This window comes from Apteryx mantelli, chromosome 17 (genome assembly GCF_036417845.1).
Source record: "Apteryx mantelli isolate bAptMan1 chromosome 17, bAptMan1.hap1, whole genome shotgun sequence".
NCBI lineage: Eukaryota > Metazoa > Chordata > Aves > Apterygiformes > Apterygidae > Apteryx > Apteryx mantelli.
Genome location: NC_089994.1, coordinates 6758295 through 6781233, shown reverse-complemented (window position 1 = coordinate 6781233; position 22939 = coordinate 6758295). Strand labels below are relative to the sequence as shown.

The following is a 22939-nucleotide window of genomic DNA, read 5'->3' as shown; positions in this document are numbered from 1 at the left end:
TACCCAGTGGTGGGCTCCAGAACAGGATCTTGATGTTATAATCTATGAAAATGTTAGCTTACTTCTCAGTAACATTCCAAAAAGCAAGTAGAATGATAGGAGTTAGTAGGAAAAAAAAAAGTCATGTCCAGCTGGGAGGAGGGGAATAAAGAATGATTGTCCGTTATACCAGGCTTAGGGGCATCAAATGAAAGTAGCCTGTAGTAACTATAGAACAAATGAAAAAGGATACTTCCCACAGCACACGGTTATGCTGGGGAGCCCTTTGCCACAGGGTTTTGCAGCTACTGAATGTTTACATGGGTTCCAGCAGTGACTGGACAAATTCATAGAAGAAAAATTAATTGAAGGCTAGTAAATACAGAGACATCACTCCTGGTTCAGAAGATTCCTAGGCCGCAAACCCCAGAGGTTTGGCAGGATTTTCTGCACTTCTGTTTGTGTATGCTGTTGACCATCATTTGCCATAGGAGGCTGGGCTGGGTCTACCATTTGTCTGATTTGGTATGGTTGTTCTGTGTTCTTGTCTTTACTGCAGTAAATGAGTATAAAGATCTATTAGGAAAAAATCCACAGCACTCTCATTTCTCTCATTTGTGTACTATAAATATTTACACTTTGTGTCTCACATATCTTAAATAATGAAGATAAAGCTACTTTCTTACTGAGCAGAAATACTTTTCTTTCTAATGCAGAGATTTTTGAAGTTCCCAGAGGATGTGAAAGTTAGTAGTGAATTTCTTGATCTGATCCAGAGCCTGCTTTGTGGGCAGAAGGAAAGGCTGGGTTACGAAGGACTCTGCTGCCATCCATTTTTTTCTAAAATCGACTGGAAAAACATCCGTAACTGTAAGTAGACTAATACTGCATTTATAAACAATTCCTGGTTTCCTGATAACATGAAAATTTATATAATCTGAGTATTTAGGTGTGTTTGATCTGAATCATTGTTAATAACAAAACATGACTGTGTTCTGGAGCAGGTGTGTATCAAGGAACAATTTGTTTTGCTTTTTGGATAAGATATATTAACATCTCTTAGGTGAAAATGGTAAGTTAAGAGTAAGATGAAGATTAATAAATTTCTGTATGAAATTATGGTGTGATTGCCATATTACTGCAGGCACTAGACTAGAAGATCCAAGTGATCCTTTCCGTGTCTTTCCTCAGATTGAAATGCACCAGTGTGTTCTTCTCAGCCTACTTAATTTTGGCTTTGACTTGTGATTAATTTTTTGTTATGTCTTCAGCTTCTTCTCTTCTTTCATCTGTTGTGATCAGACTTGTTTAAGATTTCTCTTTTAGCTCCTCTAAGTGATAAAACATCAGAGGTCATAGGGGCTTTGGAATTTTTCCTCAAACTTATTGTGGTTATTATTTTTTTGTCAAAAATCTTCTTCTTCCACTAGGAATGGAATAAAACCAGTGTAGCACATACTTTTCTATGCAGATAATTGTTTAACGCTAGGCAAGTAATGAAATTTAGTAGTTGGAAGTACTGAGACACCAGGACCATGCCAAAAGCAAATATTTCACAGATCATCAATGATCTATAAGTGTCTGACTTGTATTGAATACTATTTAAAATTATTTGGACTGTAAGATTATGTAGACAAGGAACATGTCTGCCTTATATTCTTTATCAAATATGCTGCTCTGTATTAAGAAGAACAATGATTGCAATCCAATTTCCATGATAAATTTCTAAGCTTCTACTTTTGATGACTATCTCAGCACTTCCACTGTCAACTCCACTGAATGCTTACTCACTTTCTTCTTGATTCATTATCTTTGAACTTGTGGAGCTTCTGTTTTATCAAATGCCATTGTTTCTACCCTTTGAGAACCATTGAGCCTTGAGTGAGAAGTCTTTGTCACAATTTCAGCATATACTTCAGACTTCATCTCACTTTGCCTTCTTTCCCCTGAACCCTGTCTAAGCCACCAGTTTCCATTTCTGAAATTTTTGTATTACTTTTGTATCATATTATCTCAGATGCAGAAAAAAATGGCAAGTGAGCATATGCTCTGGTGTTTCCTTGGCAATTGTCTGCCCAGCATTCTCACAACGGCACAAGTTAATTGGGAGTGTTTTGCCATTTCATGTGACAACAGTGATTCTGACTGACAAGCTGGTAGGCAGTCCTGATGTCCTTTTAAATGTTGACACAGTCATTTGGGATTTAAAAAAACCCCCCATTTTTATCTACAGCTAGCCAGTGGATTGCATCATTCTCTGTAATATCCAGGCCTGCCTATGGTGAAGATCATGCAGTTTTGACCCTTGACTTGGTCGTTATTTCTCATACATCATAAACCCCCACTGTAACTAGCACAAAACACAGCAGTCCTCTTGCTTTTAGTAGCAGATTGAATGCATTACCTATTGCTTTGCTCTCTGCAGTGCTTCTCCATTTACTGGTCTATTCAGGGCAGCATCTCTGTCTTTCTGTTCAAAACTCTTGACAGGTTTGGCCCAGACTATCTAAAAGCTAAAGGTTTCTTTCTTATCTTGACCTGCTATGATAGTGGTGTCTAACTGGAGCAATGGAAACCTAAGAAAACTCGGAAGCTAGTGAGTGTTGGAAGAGGTCACAGGATTTGGATTTAGACCAAGGATTCTCAGTCCCACAAGTTATTATGGTCAATTTTGGGGCTATGGAGCATGAATTTATCTCTGACAGGCCTTTGTTAAATAAATTCTGTCTGCACATACAGGCTTTTCTCTAGACTGTAAAGTAAGAAAGTTATTTCTCTTTCAGACTGAGAAAAGTTGTGGTGGTGGGGAAAACTGGTATCCCTGCCTTGCGGGTATTTAAACTATCGTGTTGGGAGTTCCAGGATAACCATTCTTAATGCACTGCTTTTGGTTAAGAAAGTGTCATTAAAGGGTTTTTCAGTGTTATATTTTGTAGTTATGGTAACCTATGAAACACTTGACTTTGCATGTAAAGCCCTTCCCAAAAGATAGTTGCCTCTAAAAAAACCTCCCAACTTCTTGGGTTCAAGTAGCATGTGTCTGTAGAAGCAGTTCTTAAGTTACAGAAACAGAATCTAGCTCTTATTAAATCTCAAGGTGAGGTTTAACTGAATCTTGCTCAATAGATAATTTTCCCCTTCCTGGGAGTATTGTATTGAAACAACACTTACAGATTTTGCTCTCTGTATTTGTTGGCTTCTGCTATTTAATGCCTTCTAACGCTTATAAAAATTTTTCTAAAAGGTTGTGTTGATGTACTTGACAGAATTTTCTGAAAATATTTTGGAATTTGTTTACCTAGAATAAACATTATATCGGTAGCTGTGTTTCAGTTAAACAATCAGGATTTGGATCGGAAAGTTCAGAACAAAACTATTTGAGTCCTTGAAAAGAATCTAAAATTAGAGGTAGAGAATGGGGAATAACATACCTGACTTACTGGCAACAAGGTTGCATTCTGTACAGTTTGGGGATTTGGTTGTTTGAAACCCATAACTTATATCAGCTGTTTAATTTGGAACCAAAAATCTGTCTAATGAAAGCTAGCTGAGAGATGCTCAGAAGACTTGTGTCTTAATCTAGTGAGATATTTATGGGTAGCATAAAGAGTCTTTCATTTTCAGAATTGTTTTGTAACTGCAGTCTAGAAGGTCTTGAAAATGGCATGGCATATTCAGTTTTGTATGAGGAATCTGAATATATGGGAAGAAAAGAATGAATGTCTCCTGCAAAAGGAAGAACCTGGAAAAGAGTTGAAGACTAATTCCAGGCTGTCTTCTGTTGTTAAACAAGCAGGAACCCAAATCTCTATGTTTATAATTCCCAGACTCTTTTCCTTATCTTAGACTCCAAAGCTGGCATTCAGTATGTTAACTGTTAAGTACTGTGATATTTCATTTAGATGTTTATCTTCAGAAAAATGTATTGACTTTCTATTTTTAGTGGAGATCACTAATTAAGCTAATGTAGATTTGGAAGATCACTTTTATTAACAGAAAGGTATGTTTTTTGGATCACTGTCTTGAGAGAACAGAAAAGATATTAAGATGCTGTTATACAAATTGGTTAGAACTAGTGCAATACCTTTGTTCAGGTGGTCTTAGATTAAGCATTCTTAAATGTATCACTCAGAGCTGCTATTTTCTCTTTTTCTTCCATAACGCTTTGCTGAAATAGGTCTCTTAAAGCATGAGGAAGAGTAATGCCTAACCTACTTAAAAAGGCTGTGCAGATTCTTCTCTCCAGAAAGTATATATAGATCACCTTGTAGATCAAGAAAAGACACATTTTTGTTCTTTAGAAACATTCTGTATCTCCTCTAAATTCTGTATCTCAGTTAAGTCATTCACTGTCCCAGGGGAAATGCAGTGTCTGTTTTCTCAACTTACATGAAAATAATTTGAAAGAATGGAAAGATGTTATTAAGGCAATATTCCTTGAACTAGTCATAAATACATACACTAGTCCACAGTTAAAAAAAAAAAAAAAAAAAAAGCTTCTTTTCATAAGAGCCATTCTATCCAATCTTAATGATAAACTAGATAAAGTACTGCTTTTTTTTTTTTTAACTTAGCAACCTACAACACCCCCTTTTCCTCTGAAAGTCATTCTATGGAACAGATGGATGAGGGTTACATCCTTCCACAAGTGGGGAGGTATCTAGGCAAGCAATTGGCTTTTTTAAAACATGCAGTTCTCTGCAAGATACTTTAAATGGTAAACAGAACATGTACATTCGTTTGTAACATGTCGGAGGCAGAAAGAGGTCCTTATACCAACCCAGGTTAGCAGACTAAAAGCATCAGGTTTCCTGTCTTTTTCAGTAATAGTTTTGCCTCCCTTTTGGGTGAGCCTAGAAAAAGTGCAAGCGCCTTGACCAAATTTTTGACCTTGTCAGATGTGATGGCATGGTTTTAACATGTGATTCTCAGAGGCTTATCTTGACCTCTGTTAAAGGATTCCTCCTTTTAAAGAAGCAACTGAGAGTATTCTGATACATAAACACATCTGTGTATTTGTAGTCACTAATCTCCATCTTGTTCCAAAAATACTATATGACACTCCTGATTTTAAGCAAGAAATAATAATTCCACTAGAGATAATTTCACCATGGGACCCACAGTTGGGAACCAAATTGGTCGTCTTTGTTAGCTTTTTTTTTACAGGAATCTTCCATTTATTCAGCATTTTTGGACATCAGGCAAAAAGGACCCCTTAAGAGTAAAGGAAACTGAAGATGCTACCAAATAATTAACAAAATCAGACAGAATGGATCTAGCCTATTCTTCATTTCTAAGGATATTCCCTTTTATTCCTGAGTGAGTTTTTCACCAGTGTCTGGAAACCTCAGAAGTTCAGATTCTCATTTTCAGTCACTGTTGACAGTTCAGAACCATTTAACAGTTAGAGATGCTGTTGCTGGAGGACTGTTATGAGTTTTCCTTTTAGTTGCTAATACTTCATGTTAATAATACTGTAACAATGTTATACTATAAAGCTGCAGAGTTTGTGGACTGTTAAGTTAGTTATGGACCTTTAGTGAATGCAAGAAAAGAAATGCTTTTTTCTTTATTTTTCAGTCTAGTGTTCACTATTTGTCTTTTTAATGTATTTTTATTAAATAAAATAGCAGTGTAAAAGGCTGTTCTTTAAACTAGTCTCCCTGCAGCCCCAAAATTTTGGTCCGTCTCGCTTTCAGTTGTCCCTTTTCTGCATCCGTTGTTCTGTCATTGAGTGCCTTTGATCTTTTTATGTGCGTGCTGATCTTAGACATATTTAAATTCTATTTTCTTTTATGCATGTAGTTTGACTATGAATTCTTCTTCTTGGTAAGAGGAAAGACTTTCTTTTTAATTGTAGTGGCTTGAGATGACTCTCCTCAGCGCTCGTCAGAGCTTCTTAGCTGCTTGCTGCTGAAAAGTAAGACTCTAGCTCTCTCTTTCTAAGTCGAAGTTACCTATCCAGCTCTGAGGAGTACATAACAGGGTTGTCATACCATTATAAAAAGAGAGGTATGTTGTTTTTGCTACCTCTTTAAGAAAGATTCTAGGCTTCCCCATATGAAGTGAGTAGTTCGCTGCTTTCTCTATTATTTTGCCTCATCAACTCTGTGTGTCTTCAAAGACAATATTAAAAAACCCACAAAAACTCCTTCCTATAAGAAGCTCAAAGTTCTGTCAGCAGAGGTGCTAGACTAAAAAATATTAATTCATTTATTTATCCTGCTCTGCTATAAGTTAACTGTGACTTTGGGGCTACATTTGCATTAAAGATGCTATACCTATGAACTGTATTCTGTTGATTGTATGTTCTTAATCATTAAGAGCATATGAAAGAGTAGCTGGACATTACAATAATATTAAGTGAATTTGTTTTAAAATACAGTTCCTGTAAATAAACTGTATTCCAAAATAATATGTATATAAATGTCAGTATTACATTGGTTCTAAATATACATTATAACCAGTAAAATATCAGAACTTAACCAATGCATGATATTGCCAAAAATTTAAATGCTCTGGAGCCAGTAAGCAAAGCTGCTTAATACAGAACCTTTTTAATTTGTATTTTTTCCCCCATTTATCTCATTTTAATGTACTTGGAATTACTCTATGTGAGCAGCATCTTCTCTGCTTTATGGAATTTCTCCTCTTTTCTCTGCTTGGGAGCAGCGTCAGAATGGCTCCTTGGGGAGCTGCTAACGAAGCATGCATGTGCAGTTTTGATTTGGCAGTTTATACAGACGGATTTTTTTTTTTGCCTATTAATGCTGGTCTGGTGGGTAGTTTAAACATGCATTTGTTTAGAGAATTAAGAGTTAAAAAGCAGGCTGTGAAAGGCTTTGGCAACCTAGAGGGAGCTAGCAAGCTCCAGCCCTGACTCATTCTGCCTGTGTCAGTCAGATAAGCATCAGCATCTGTCACGACTGCAGGCAGGTAGGGTTAAACTCGAGCATGCAGAGAGTGAGGAGCAGGGAGCCTGCACTGCAGGGGTTGTAATCGCTGTTCCCCGTTCTTCAGTTCTCATCAGTCCTTCAGCTACAGGAGATCTATACTGGATCCATGGTAACGGTTTTAGCACACTACGCTTCCATCAGCCTGTAACAATGGGCTGGATTCTAGTTGCTGGCTGAAGAGCTGTCTCCAAATCAAAGAGATTAGTAGGTTTGCAATGAGTGAGGACCTGAGTGATGAAATATTAAAAAAAAAAAAAAAATCTGAGAGCGAAAACGTGATTTAACAAAGTAGGAATTGCACAGCAGGCTTTTGCATTCATTCCTTTTACACACGTAGCCAAGCCAGCAGGTAACTGGGGTACTGCACATCATTGAGAAGATCTTGTCCTTTTGTTGGTTAATTAAATTGAAGCTAAGGTTCGAAAATTAGCTGAAACTAAACAACTGCTTAACAAGTTAAGATGTACCAATTTAGAAATTACAGTAAGAAATACATTATAATTCCTGCTGTTTATACCTCTCTTCAGAGCTGATTGTATCAGAGCCAGACTGCAGTGGTGTCCCAACAAGAGTTCCAGATCTTCAGCAAGCTCTTTTGGAGAAATAAAATCTTACTGATCTTTCTTCCCCTCCTAAAGACCAGTTAGCATTCAGTATCTATAGTTTATTAAAATCTTCCAGGAGAAAGACCAGTCTGTTGTTGATTAGGAGCCCATACTGAGGACATTCTAGGTGGTATGAAAAGGTAGATATTATCTCTTAGCTAACTAGTAAAGCATCAGGCTACATTCTCCTGTGGTGTCTTACTTCACTAACTGGATAGGTTGGAGACATCTTTCTTTTTCTAGATGATTCACAACTGAATTACCTTTAGGTGTAGTACAGTAATAATTTTCTTAGCCTGGTGCTTTGATTTGATTCAATGTATCTGTGCTTATAAAAAAAATCACCAATCCCAAACCCCCCAGCCTAAAACCCAGTTTAATCAGTGTGGGAGACATTCTGCCTGCAGAGTGGTAGCCATGTTGGTAGCTTAAGGGTTAATCTCTTGTTGCTGTAATACGATTTGAGAGCAGCAGCTTGGTCTGCTTGTGTTAGCAAGATTAAAAGCAGGAGCTGCAGTGCCATTGCAAGCACTGAATGAGTGGGACTGTTGCAGAGTGAACGGTAGCTGAATTTTGTCTTTTCTCCTTGCTTTTTTTTTAACCAGCTCCTCCCCCCTTCGTTCCTACTCTCAAGTCTGATGATGACACCTCAAATTTTGATGAACCAGAGAAGAATTCGCGGGTTTTATCCTCTACGCGCCAGTTGAACCCAGCAGGCTTCTCGGGTGAAGATTTGCCATTTGTGGGGTATTCATTCATCAAGACACTGGGGATCCTCAGATCAGAGTAAGTAGGAATTATTGCTTAGGTGAATAGGACCATTGGAAAAATATGAAGATTTGTTACAGTGAGGATGGTGCATGGCGGGGAAAAGCTATTTTAACTGGCCTGCACTCTGCTTTCGGGAAGCTGCCAGATTCAGGCTTTATCTGTTGCTGCTGTTGCTTGTGCATATCCTACCATTCTGTGATTATTTCTGGGATGATGGGGAGGGAAGCGAATTGAAGGACTGATTCTGAAGCAGTTATTTTTAAGGTCGTTGTTCAAATACTTTGAATTAGTTGTTGCTGTTAACCAGGGAGCAGTAGGTGGTTGCATGTCTGGTATTGCCGATCTCTGAAAGAAGAAAAATCCTAAGGAGTTCAGAGATGGAAAATGTTTGTGGGGGTTATTTTATTGGGTTAAAGATTGGGCACCACAGTGCTGGGGTGTACAAGGTTGAATCAGTAATCCACAGAGATGGAGCTCTACTAATCTGGGAATATGTGGTGATGGGTCAGTGAACCAGAGAAGAAGCTTCACGGAGCTGACAGGGATTACTTTTGGTCAAGTTAAATCTGAAGACTGGACATTACTGTATTATGTGTTAGGAGACTGGAGAGTCAGATGAAGTATGCAGGGTGTGTGTTTGTCGGGAGAGGTGATGATCTAGAAAAACTGGTTTTCATGTGGAAGAAAACATGACTTCGGAGAGAATGGAGTCAGGAAGAATATAAATAGTATGGTATAAACCATTTGGTGTGGTGGGTGGTTAGTTCCTGATGATAGAGCTAATGAAAAAGTATCAGTGCAGCACATTAAGTTGAGAAGTCCTTACCTCAGTATCATGAGACCTCCCAGGAATGCAATGGCTTTAGCTGGGTTAGTGACTCAATGCACTGAGGTGCTGTGTTTTAGTGTCAGCTGTCTTTCATTGCTGCTAGTTAGTTCCCATAAGGGACTTCATTGTCAGTCTATCTTAATCAAGTTTTCATTTTTCTGTCATATTGATGATAGTTGCTCTACAGGAATTGTGCAACCAAATCGGGTGATACTGTTGACATCTTTGATCTTGCCCACACCATGAATCAAGGTTATATGATGGTTATGCCAGTAATAAAAAGGGAGCCTCTGATTGTCCCTCCTTAGTAGATTTGCTTTAATGACAAGGGAGAGGACATATCAACCAAAAAAGTATTGTTTTGGTGAAATAATCAAATACTGTCAGCAAAATCAGACAAATGGAATGTTATATCTGTAGATACTTAAAGTCTATCTTGAATTATAAGTGAAATAACTTATGGTGTTACCTTTTTTGCCTGGGGAGCTATCATCCATCTATCAAGACTGGATGACCATTTGTGTAACAGTCAGAAGCAGCTCAACAGTGAATGTAGATATACTGGTAAAGATGTATATGTAATAGGGACCCAGGACTGGAACTGAAGAGGAGCTGGAGGTAAAGTCTCAGGAACAGTAGTGTAACTGTGCTGGGGGGTGAAGGCTGAACAGTCATACAGATGTAGCAGATTGACTGGCATGCTTTCTTAGCGGAGCTGGTATTAAAGATGTGCATTGAAGTTATATTTGGATTTTGGTAATAGCTGAGTAGGGGTACAGCAAAAGAATATAGAGATTAATGTATTCTGGAGGAATTTTGTTCTGCTTCCTATGGCCTGGTCTTTCTTGTGCTGGAATATAATGACATCATGTACTTAATTTTTCCCTCAAAATAATTTTAATATGAGAAGATTTTAGTGAATTCTCTTTTTGAACAGATCTCAATAAATGCAATTTTATATTTTTAGAAGAAAATACTTGCATTTTCTTCGAAGAAGGCTATTTAAATATGGCAAAGCGTGTACAGGGGCTTGAAAATATCTGTATTTAAACTAATGCAGAGACTAGTTTATTCTCAAAATCACTGCAACATTGGGATGTAAAGATAACTTCTTATTTATAAAATATCTATTGTGTGGTATATGTTTTACTGAACAGATTAAGTACTGTTTCTGCCCAAGTTGGCATAAATACCAAATTCTAGATGAGTGAGAGAGCAGTAAATGGGGATGGTCTTAAAAAATCTGTTGTGAATCTTGGGATCCCTTCTCTGCAAAGACCTAAGTCGTCGAGTTTATCAGTGCAGAATTTTTCTTCTTAAAACCTTTCCCCCGAAAGTCTAACCCTTATGGTTGCTAAGTGATGCAGATCTGTTTTCCTGTGTCTGCAGCATGATAGCTCTAATGCCTCTACTGCTGCTCACAGTTAGGCCAGGCAACTGCAGCGTGTCATTAACAAGGTCCTTGAAACTTTCATTGCTTTTATTTTGTGAGTTCTGTCAAGGTTTGAAGTTTAGGGTTATGCTCTTGCCCCTCTTCGCTGGACAGTAAGAAGCAATAGTAGAGCTAGGCATTTGAATTACTTTAGGGAAAGGACAGTTCAAAAAAAATTGGACAGAAGGATGGTAAAATAAGTTCTCTTTTTTTTCTTCATTCTCCTTTTTCTCCTAACGTCTTATGATTGGAAGGGTTCATCTAAGTCATTTAGACCAGTTGCCAGAAATTATATAGTAGGTGTGTAGTAGAGAAGAGTCCATAGAGTGCGTGTTCTATATGTTGTCACATACCATGAGTTTGGGGAAGAATTTGTGGCCCTATAGCAAATTTAAGGTCTAACAAAAGAGCAAAAGGCACGACAATAACGTGTTGTAGGAAGCAATCAGGAGAAATCAAGGGCATTGCTTATGTCATAGGTTTCTGTACTAGCAGAGTGTTTGTTAAATAAGTCGCCTATATGATTCTAGGAAGTGGGATCGTGCTGCGGAGAAGGACCAACTCCTCCTCCCACAATGGCCTCTCAGTTCTTGACTGGGGGGAGAGAAACCTTTCTGCCCGCAAATCTGCCTGCTGGTTTGGCCCTGAGTTTACACTCAGAGTGTGACAAGATAACAGGCAGTGGAGAGTTTAATTCCGTTAAAAGCCAGCCCCACCTTACTTCCTGCCCCTAACTGTGGCTGTTCTCCAGTGCTTAAGAGAAGTGAGAAAAATCCTTTGATGCCAGAATTGTGCATCAAGTGGTGAAAGTAAATTATTCTTGACCCTTGCAGATGACTAGCAGAAGCCCTAAGGCTTAAGATAAATGCCAGATTAAAAAATATATATATTTGTGATTATTTGTGCCTGTCTTTCCCCTCGCTTGGATGGGAGAAAGAAGCTGAAGGAGCCTGACTACCTATGGAACAAAAAGTAGGTTAATAAAAAATACATGCTACACCAGAATCTGTAGATGTATTCCTCACAGGTGAGATTAGCAGTGGGGCCAGTACCTTATCTCGGTTGCTGATGTGGGTTTTTATTTTTTACAATTATCTTCTAGAGTATAATAAATTTAAACCCAGCAGTTCTTGAATTGTGGTCTTTAAGGCCGCAGTAAGGAGTCCAAGTCTTTTTTTGTGGGCTCATGAGAAGTGGTATTTTTCAGGGTTTTGAAATTAAAATTTGATGTGGATTCATGATTGTCATTATGAAATCCTGAATTAAAATGGGGCATTCTTCCAAAAAAATGTTAAAACTACTGATTTAGTCCAACAGTTCGTAGGGTTCTGGTAAGCTCTTTCGCCAAAGATAGATTAAAGAGGAAACAGAGGACAAGCGTACCAAAAATATGCTTTGCTTCAGCTAGCTCTATTCACAGATTGTTGGTATCACTGTTTGTTTTGGGTTGTTTTTTTTAGGCCTGAGCAAGCATTTACGAGGGGGCGGAAGGTACAGATGAGTATAATGCTAAAAAGAATAGAGCATGAGGGACGGGGGATGAGATTAGAGGCATGTTGTGAGGGGGCCAGGATTAGGACAGATGGTGTCGATCGCTAGGAGAAGGAAGAAGCGCAGGTGAGTTGGGGGTTTCTGAGAGTGGCAGGAGAGGATGGAGAAGGAAGGGAAGAGGTGTGATGCACAAGTGAGGTTAGGTACCATACCCCAGCATCATCCTGTAGTTTTCCCTATACCAACTTTTTTTTCTTCTCAATAATGGTAAGACTGGAGGAGCTTTTTACACAGCCAGCACCATTTGATAGTTCCACTGGATGAGGCTGGTGCTGAAATAGCTGTGAAATCACTAGATAACCAGCTATAACTTTAACTTGCTTATTAGTCATGCAGGCAATGCTGCTCTTGAAAATAAATTGGCACAGCTAGTGCTGTCAGTACGTGGTATACTGTAGACTTGACTTTGACGTTGGGTTTTTTTTTTCACCTTTTGTTGCAATTTTCTTGTTGATGTACGTTGGTTACCTTTTGTTGATCTTTTTTGTTTCCTCCACGCTTCAGAAATAGCAGAAACTGCCCCGCTGTGCTGCGAGAGTTGACTCAGATGTAGCAGTTAATTAACCAAAACATTTGGAGATGGTACCAGCCTGAACAGTAGCTTTGCGGCATAGCTTTGGATGTCAGATTGGATATGTTTGATTTCTGAGGTGACGCTGACTGAGGACAAAAATACCAGTGTCCCAGCAATGTGGCTATTTTCCACCTTGTCACAGCCTCTTGGGAGCCTGTGCCACCATGACAAGGCTTAGTAGATTAGTTGGTATCCCATTTCTCTTGATGTCCTCTCTGCCCCCTTCCTGATAGCTGGAAGGTGGTAGGGACGTTTATGAAGTTGTTCTAAGATGATTTGTACAGAGGAATGAATTAGTGGGAAAAGATGTCACTTAAAACCTGTGTCCAGTGCAAGCAGACATCAGCTTCGTTTGGGGATAAGACGTACTGCTTCCATGCCAGGAAGAAGGTCATGGCACCAGGACATACATTTTTAAGGTGTTTCTTCCTGGCTTTGGATCAGGGATGAAGAAGAAAGATCGTAGTTCTAGTCTGTATCCTTCACTTTCCTTTCAAAGCTGACACCAGCCCTGAGGAGCAGCTCCCTCTAGAGCCAGCTGCTGAAATTCAAACTTCGGTCCAGGCAAGGCTCTTGCGCTCTGTCCCGTCGCATCCCGTCCCGTCGCATCCCGTCCCGCCTGCCCGAGCCAGCGGCCTGTGCTGCGCTGGCGCCCGCTTGCCGGAATCCTGTGCTGCAGTGCCTGGGAATGGTTCAGCTGCCTTCCAGGGGAAAGCTTTGAATTGCAAAATGGTGCCTGCAGTATTACGCTCTGACTCTTTTAATAGCAAATAAAATAGATAAGCAAAATTAAAAAAAAAAGGGGGGGCCTTTAGGGAGGTGAAACAGAAGCAGGAAATAAAAACCAGTTTGATAAGAACTAGCTAGAATTTTCTTTGGTAATGCCTCAGATTTGAACGGAATAAAAATTATGAATTGTTATGAAACTATAATTCTTTAAAAAGAATTGCTTTAGCCAGTACAATTCAGTGCTGTAAAGCTAATTTTTTAATACCAAAAGATTTTCAGACTTATCAGTACACATTTGCAGCTATTTACATATGTTTGAATTACATTTTTAAGCAGATTCCTTAGTGTCTTTTTTAGTTAATGTGAGCTTTAATTTGTATTTTTAGACTGCTTTTCTCAACTATTCATTTTTAGCCGTGTTTGTACACCCAGCTGTTATGGGATTTAATATGCATCTTTCTCAGATGGTTGTCTTTTCTATGTAGGAGTGTAGTCATGCTTTATAAATTGATTTTTAAATATGATAATATGGACTGGATTGATTGGACCAGAAATAGAGGAATGCTTAACAAAAGCATTCACTTTTAAGATTTATTTTTTATTAAGTCCCGATCATATCTGGATCATTGAAACACAGGATTCATTTTTCTAAGTTTTTCCATGTTAGGTTTCTCAAAAAATGATTAATAGACCTTTCAAGGCAGAATTGGTGGATTTTGCTCTACTTGTGTGTTAACATCAAAACTATATTTCCTAATGGCTGCCTAAGGCGGTGGTACTTAGGATCTGTTTTGATACATGTATGTTGCTGCAGCAGTTTCATAAAAATCCATTTTTTTGTGTGTGTGACTATCTTGCATATATATTCGGATTTAGGAGTAGATTTTTTCCCAGAAAATGGTGGTGATAGAATCAAACTTTTCTTGGTGTTAAGAAGAGACTGTGCTGCTGCGTGTGGGTGTATGGCTATATGCAGAGAGCTGCTCGAAGCTCATTTTTCTCCATGGGGATAACTGGCTGCATACCAAACTGTGGCCAGGAGAATCAGAAAGCATTGTGTGGGCAGACTGCATGATCTTTTATTAGCACCTTCATTGTACTTATGCATTTTCAACTATCAGTTAACACTGGTTCCATCATTAACTGCTTAAATATCTAGTTTGAATCATTTTATGCAAGGGAGAATGTGATTTTTAAAATTATATTTTGATGCATATACTTAATTATTTTTGATCGAAGATTACATATTTAAGACTGCAAACATTATAAATATGCTTCAAAGCATTGAGTGGCTTCTTATCCTTTTCTAGAATGAATTTTGACTAACAGAAATGGTAAACTTTTTAGATGTAGAGACCCAATTAGACAGAAAGCTTAAGAAATTGTAAATATTTTCCTCAGTTTTCTGGAATCCAACTGCATTGAATAGTGCAGTTAAGTAATTCTTTTCATGAGACACAACTTGTAAGTGCAGCTCTGAAGTTCTGCAATGTGACTAATCATATTGATGTTGATGGAGCTCGTGGGATCATCTGAGTTGGGTTGGGAAAGTTTCAGTTCAGTTTTGAATCACAGAAGGTAACTAAGGAAATGACATTCTTCTTTCTGCAGTGGAGATTATTACATGCTGAAAATGTTGGTGCTTTTGTACTTTGTTTGATTATAGTTTTAGAATCTATTTAACAATAAGGTACAGTAAATAAGAAAGTCTTTGAAAACTTATCTTTCCAAATGGTTAAAATGACTTTATGCTCTGTTTTTGTTACACTTATAAATCTGTACAAGAGTTATGCAGAAATGTTCCCGTGGTTTATTGTTTTCTACTCTGACATAAAAATCATTGATGAAAAATACTAATATTGTAACTAGAAGTGCTTATGTGTTGTTTAATAATGACATAGTGTCATCAGGTTTTATAGTATGTTTGGTCCGACATGATACCTGTTAGATTGTGGTTGCTGCACCTTTCTTTTATCCTAGTACAAGTGCCCAATGACTTTACCAAGGCGGCACAAGTGCTGATTTCTGTACCTTTTGCCTATATTTATGTGCTGTTTGGCTTTGCTCTTTTAGATCTGTTTTTTCAAGTTTGGACTCTCCAGCCAAGGTCAGCTCCATGGAAAAGAAACTTCTTCTCAAGAGCAAAGAACTCCAAGACGCCCAGGACAAGTGTCACAAGGTATTTATTTATGCGATTGGCCATCTCCATTGCACCAGGAATCTACAACCACTGTATGTCAAGGAATCTGTCAGATGCTGCTGATCATCCAGATTCGTGGTGGGCAAAGTGCTTTTCCTTCAGTGAGGTGGCTTCCTGTCCAGTACAAAGGGAGATGAATTTAGGCCATGCTGTTGCTCTAGATACTTTTATCTTAACAAGAAGTGGCTCTGGATTTTAAACAGTCCTTTTCTCAGCATGACACAGACGACCGCTTCTTCCTGCAGGCCGTGCCTCCTCTTCATCAGTCGCACAATTACAGCAATTCTATTCTGAGATTCTCTTCTTAATTCATCAGCTTCTACTTATGTAACTGTTGTCACATCACTGGTTATGGTGAACATCCTATAACAGTTGCTGTGTTCGAATAAAGGGAACCCAGTGGAGTCTTTTAAAACTCACTGCTTGTTTGAGACTTTTATGAGAGTTCAATTACTTTTCTCCCTTCTCTGTTCTGGATTTGACCATTTGCTCCTGACAAGGAGATGGGGGGGAACCATCTTCTGGTGCAACATGGATTTGGGATAAGGTTAAAGTGACCCATCTCTGCAAATCAGGTGAAAAATGATTGTGGCTTCTTTGCTAACTGGGGTTCGAAGAGTGACTGAATATGAACAAGCAGCTTGAATGAATGGGGTGACTTAGACTTACTACTTGTCCTTGAGAAGAACTGTGCATTCCTGGAGCAGAGACAATGGTATCGGAATTTAAACACCATTTGGAAAAATATAGCTAGGAGTCTCTTGGAGACAAATTCCTCACAGAGGTCTGAAAGTAGCAGTTAACAAGGCCTTTTGAAGCCCTCTTTATAACCTCTTGATATTTATTGCAGATGGAGCAGGAAATGACGCGGTTGCACCGGAGAGTGTCAGAGGTGGAGGCTGTACTTAGCCAAAAGGAGGTGGAACTGAAAGCCTCTGAGACCCAGCGATCCCTCCTGGAGCAGGACCTGGCCACCTATATCACAGAATGCAGTGTGAGCCTTTACACTAGTCCCTTTTCTTCTGAAGGCCTGAAGTCTGGTGGTCTTTGGCTTTCTTTTCCATCATGATTTCAGTGGGGTGCTTGATGGAGAGAATATACGAGAAGACATCTATTGAAAATGGAGCACTAAATTGTTTGCAGAATACTGTAAAGGCTTGTTTGATAGTTTTACTTAAACTTTGTTTCAGTGCTGTGTGCTTAGAACATCATATAGGAATAACTACTGTTCTGGTCTTGCTGAAGTTATCTGCAATTCTTGTCCAACCAACTGTGCTAGAACATGCTTGGGTTTGACTTCTTCCAAGTTGCTTAGCCAGAGAAGGATGAGGCCTAATCAGTAGCTAGAGGGAAATTTTCAAGTCAAGTAAGATGAAACAATGCTGTTGCCTCAGTCTGTGGTATTCTGAGTTCAGGCTGATCCAGTTTCCCAGCATAATGGCAGGGGTGATGCTAGGACAGCTGCTGTTTTTCAGATAGAATATAAAAATGTGACCCTAAAGCTACGTCTTTAGAGGTCATTTACCATTTTTCAGGGAGTAGGAATGTTTGCCGTTGTCTTGGCAAGATTCCGGTGAGGGTATTTTCATTCTAGCTAATAGTCTCTGTATTCGCAGTTGGGTATATTGCTGTTTCCCCTTTCCTACCAAGAACAAAAATCCAGATACTACTCTGTTTAAGAGAATTGAGAAGCATTCCTAATGGGTATGTGTGTTGGGAGATACAGCTTGAAACTAGGCTGAGTGATTTTCCCATACCAGAATCTACTAGGTAAATAAGTAAACTAACTGTATCTTTTGGGGGAAGAATGATACAGAATTGTACATTGATAGAAGGACTGCTGATCTGTCTTGAAATGTGCAGGCAGAGGATGCGGTGAGATCCTGAAGCAGTTCTTCTGCCCTTTTAAAAAGTTTTAACGATGATTAAAGGATTTAACTCACTTGAACAGCAACAAGAAAAATGAACAGGATTGTTAGTTACATGAAGTTGGAGGATTGTGTCTAGATTGTGAATTAATTGTGCTAGATAAAAGATAGATAAATGCTGTCAATAATGGATGTCTTTTGTAATCTGTGTTTGGTTGTAGTCTCCAAATTTGATGTGAGGAAGTAGAGATTTGAACTAAGATCTCAGTGTAGCAGATAATGGTTTGTAAAATGGACTGCTTCTATCCAGATGGAAGAAGCTCTCGCCATGAATTTTTCAGGGTTTCACCACTGGTGCCTCAATTTTTGATGCCTTACAATATTCAAGGAGGAGTTTCCATAGCTAAAGATCTTTATTATGCAGCCATCTACAAAGCTAAAGACTCTGTGTATTGAACACTTTGCTTTCTGCAGAGCTTAAAGCGAAGCCTGGAGCAGGCACGGATGGAGGTCTCTCAGGAAGATGATAAGGCACTACAGCTACTTCATGATATCAGAGAACAGAGCCGAAAACTGCAAGAGATCAAAGAACAGGTATACCTGCTTCTTTGGGGAGCAGGGGGGCTCTGTTGCCAGGATTGCATTTTATGTTGGTGGGCTATGATGACTCTCAATCTGTGTTTTCATGTGGTTTCTTAAACAAAATGAGAAGAGACAAAATGACACTTCTGTGTATACTGCAAGTAATTACAAACTCCAAACCTAAAATTTTTCTTTTCCTGGTCATGAAGGTACTTTGTCTATAAAGCCAACTTAGGAGAAGGCTGCAATACTTTAGTAATATGCTGCATTAGAAAAAACTATCCATTGTAAATGGTCAAGCTAAACAGATTTAACTACGGTTAACTTTCATTGCACATTCACGAATCTTTACCTGCAAGAGAACTGAGCTAGCCTTAATTTTGTTTTTTTCTTATCTGACCATTTAAAATGTTCAGTAGTCTTTCAAAATAGAATCTGTGGTGCCTAACTGTTCTTTCCCTGAGTTAATATCCTTGTGAAGTAGATGTTCATAATTTTTTTCCCACCAGAAGAATGTTGAGAATTCATTAATCCATAGAGGTCAGAAGGAAAAAAATGTCAAAATTAAATGAAAATATGGTGACAAATGTGGACACTTCTAGGATTAAAAATAGTCTGCAAGACAGAATCCATTCAGTTTTGTGGATTAATAGCAACACATTATATTGAGAAAAAGAAATTGAAATTTGCTATGGAGTTTAAACAATTCTTTGCAATTATCTGCTGTTTTTCATCTTCAAAGCGCTTTACAAACATTGACTGACTAATCTCATGGTGTTTGAGACAAGGAAGCCCAGAAACCTTGGTACTAATTCTCAAGACATGAGCAGCTCTTATGTAAAAAGTAATGAAATGCAAAAACAACCCTCTGGATGTAGCAGGCCTCCATAGACATCTACAGCATTCTTTTGGATGGTTGTTTTATGTAATGCAAGGGATCTAAAGCTCGTTAGACTGGGGTCTAATGCTTCATTAGCAAAGTTGCTTTAAATATTGAAGTGTGGAACACTTTTGGTGACAATAAATACGAACAGATTCTTAAAATGTACAGACTCATTCGGCAGAGGAGAAGTAGTGCAAGTAATTTTTATTCAAAGTGCACGAGGGTAAATACTGGAATCTTTTAACTCTGCTTAAGATTCATGCTATTAAAGTGCTGCTTAGGTCAGCAGATAGATCTGGAATATGCAGTAGATTTTCATATCTGGGGGTGTTCTTGCATGTCTGAAATCCATGTGCTGGAACGCTGCATCAAACATGCTGGGACAGTTGTGCTGACTCATAGCAGCAGGTGGACCTTAGCCAGAAAAAACTTGGATCATTATTTTTTATGGCAGAGGGCACGGGGAGGTGAGGTGGAAGTGTCCCTTAGAGTTTTGCTGTTGAATAGCCAAAGCTTGAGAGAGAACCAGTTACGTTAACTGCAAATCAGAGTTCCAAAACAATAATTAAACATTTGATATTTTCAGGGTAGGACTGCAGGTTTAACTTGTGCTGGGGTGCTTGAATAGCAGAGAGTGGGGTTTTTTGTTGTTGTTGTTTTTTTTTCTTAACATGGGTTCTGGTCAATAGGTGGTAAAGACCATATGAATGGATTAACTTGCAACAAGTCTGGATCTTTATATTTTTAAAAAGGCCTGTTCATTCGTATGCAGCTGCCCTGATGTCACTTGCTTCAGGTATATGCCCTGACCAAGCCATTAATACATCTGTGCTTAAATACATCTAGTTTTTAAACTATGTTTTTAAACTATGACCAACTTTTGCTTCTGATTATCTGTGTTCATTTACCCATTTGAGGTGTATTAAGTTTAATATGCAAGAGGGAGTGTTCTTTGTCTGTTTGAACGATGTGGCCTGTTGCTCTGACCTGATCGTGAGATTTGTTCAAGGATAGTCTTGAAAATGTGAAGAAACAAGAAAAACTGATCTAATACTAATTATCTCCTCTTCTTCCCTCTTTCCTCCCTCCCCATTTTCCTCTCTCTCCAAAATACTCATTTTCACACTAGCAACTGAAGTCATGTTTGTAATTCTTGATCAAGTGTTTGCTGATAAAAGAGTTAAGTGTTGTGGAAGAGTCTTCACAAATGATGATTTCTGAGCAGAACATGTATTCCTTCAAACCGTTCTGCCTTTTTCTTCACAGATGTGATTGTGTGAAAGGATTATTTATTGCTGACTTAATATAAAAGGCTGCAGTTCCTTCCAGCATGAAAATAAGCTCACCCATAGAGAGACTGGCTGGAAAGAGTGAGGTTCCCAGTCTGCCTTATGAACTGGAGAATCACTGTGGGGAGTATGAACCAAAGAGCCACTGTGCCTTAGCCTCAGCGATGGGTAGGAAAGCAGTCTGTTAAAGGTCCATCATCTTCAAAAAGCAGCGTAAGCTTTTCATGTTGCTAGAGAATCACTGGATGACATTAGGTGCAGTATTCCTGGGATCACTTGTCAAAGGGCAGCTGGCTGGCTGTCAGGGGTGATGACAAACTTGAGTTTGTCATGAGACAGAAGAGTTACACTTTTAAATATGTGGGGGTAGTCAGGAGTATCATAAGATACTAACATGGTGAGAAAGGTGGACCTGCTACCCCTCCCTGTCCTAGCCCTTGATGTACATATTTTCTACTTGTTCTTTGCTTCATAAAAAATACTTTTTTTCTGTTTAAAGTAATTTTATGAAAAGAAAATATACTTACAGGGCTTATTAAATGCTAAATAATCATAATTTAATTCTGTTTTTCTAATGAAGATAAGAGAAGCAATCTCATGAGTCAGTCTCAGCTTGAATAACCAATCTCCTTGATATCTTCAGTTCAAATCTTCTCTCTCCCCCCCCCCCCCACCTTCCCCATCCAAATCTCTTATCTTTCTAATGTCCTGGATGGGGAATCATCATTTCTGCCTATGTAGACAAATATCTTCTATAGGAAACATGCTTTTTAGACAGTTCTTCTAGGTTAATGTTTGATATTATGTTGTCTTCCCTGCAGAGTACTATGTTCTTTTTTTGCTTTTTTAACTCTGTCAGGAGAAAACAACCGATGGCTAAAAGCCATAGTGTGCTCTCCCCTCCCTCTCCTTCTTTCCTTTTACTCCAACTGTGCAGATCTGTGGTAATTCTCATATTATCAGCCTGAGAAAATATATATTGAGGAAGCAGCTGGGAATTTAGTAGAGGCATCAACTCAAAAGCATATTTGTGTTTTAGAAATAAGAACATGTAAGTAATTTTTATCATTTGTATCTAGACGTATGTGTGTGTTTCTGCAGTGAAGCCATTCTCAAAAAATCAATGCTTTGACTATATTGTATGTCTTTTAGGAGGTATTGACTTGAAAATGGCAAAAATCAAACCGGAATACTGTGGATATGTGGTGTTTTTTTTGGTCATCATTTTATTTTGTACTTTACTGTTCTTCTACATGTTCTTACTTTGTGCCTCTTGCCCACAATCAGTATTCTGGTATCTGCTGCTCCATGTGTTTCCTCTCTTGCCTCTAAATGTAATATCCTTCCCTTCCGCCACAACCACAGGAATATCAAGCTCAAGTAGAAGAAATGAGGCTGATGATGAATCAATTAGAAGAGGATCTTATTTCGGCTCGCAGGCGTAGTGATCTTTATGAATCGGAGTTGAGAGAGTCCCGGCTGGCAGCTGAAGAATTCAAACGTAAAGCTACTGAAAGTCACAACAAACTGCAAAAGGTAGTTTAGGCTTCATGGGAGAGGGAGCTTATGCTTGAATTTCTAGCGCTGTTTTACACACGCACGAGTTGTGTGCGAGTCCTCCGAAGATGCGTGTGCCTTGTACAACTAATGCAAAACGGCTCTAAATTGTACACTCCAAATGACTTAATTTGTACTTTGTGGAACTGCTTGTGTTACGACCGCATGGGGTGGTGATTGAATACAAGTGCAGCATACTAAAACTTTTCCTGAGAGTTATGTATTTTTTATTTAAGTTACAGGCTAAAGATCAAGGAAAAACTGAAGCAGGAGAGTTGTATTCCAAGTTGGAGAAGGTATGCTACTTTAATGTCCTCGAGCCTGCTTCCTGAGTCTTTTGTATTATGGGCAGAAGCCAAGAGTGACTTTGGCTAGTCAGTGGCATGCATACCTTGGCATCCCTTTTTTTCTGTGTGTGTGTTTTTCTCTGTGGGATTCACTGTTCTTTCTGATTTGATTTAAAGCTCTGTCTGACAATGCTGTTCACAGTGATTGTGTTCAGAAGCTGGACACAGGCCGAGCCGTTATATGTAATTTGTGTTTGGAGTTAGGTTAGTAATACATAACAGTTTTCTTTATGAATAAAGAATAGCAAATGAAAAACAGAAAGAATTCTGAATATTGCTCTGTCATGCTGGGAAGTCTGCTTGGTGACCAAAACATAAAAAGTTAGTAAAATGGGAGCAGATTTTCACTTTTTTGTGGATTGGAATTTATAGGGAGAAACTTGGAATTTATAGTGAGAAACAAAGATTATGAGAAGTGAATTAAAATAAATACAGTATCATAAGTACAGAGGATTTTTTTTCCTTTTGGGTTTTACCATTCTTTTTTCCCCATCTTTCTTTTTAACTATAGATCAATACAGAGCAGCAGGCCAAAATCCAGGAGCTGCAGGAGAAGCTGACAAAGGTAATGTCTGAGTGGTGAAAATGAATTTTCCACAAGATTTTCCAGTGAAACCTTAATGCAGGGGAGGGATGCGCTTTGTTTCGTACTCAAAAATAGAATTAGTCATAGCATGGGGGATGATAGGGAAAAGGGGGTGGGAGCTGGTATCTGAAATCATTGGTGTTCTCAAAATGCTTTTCTGCTCTTGAGACGTGTCAACAGTGTTTATTTTTACAAATGAAG

At 38.6% G+C, this 22939-nt stretch overlaps 1 protein-coding gene across 1 annotated transcript in view; it reads left to right on the top strand.

Moving 5' to 3' along the window:
- The window catches only part of CIT (citron rho-interacting serine/threonine kinase), a 74983-nt gene that overhangs the window by 7397 nt on the left and 44647 nt on the right, over positions 1–22939 (top strand). Inside the window, exons 9-16 of the mRNA XM_067306807.1 lie at positions 696–849; positions 8146–8326; positions 15500–15605; positions 16477–16620; positions 17969–18088; positions 21614–21784; positions 22042–22101; positions 22664–22717. Of these exons, the coding sequence (XP_067162908.1) occupies positions 696–849; positions 8146–8326; positions 15500–15605; positions 16477–16620; positions 17969–18088; positions 21614–21784; positions 22042–22101; positions 22664–22717 (990 nt within the window). The remainder of the gene's footprint in view (positions 1–695; positions 850–8145; positions 8327–15499; positions 15606–16476; positions 16621–17968; positions 18089–21613; positions 21785–22041; positions 22102–22663; positions 22718–22939) is intronic.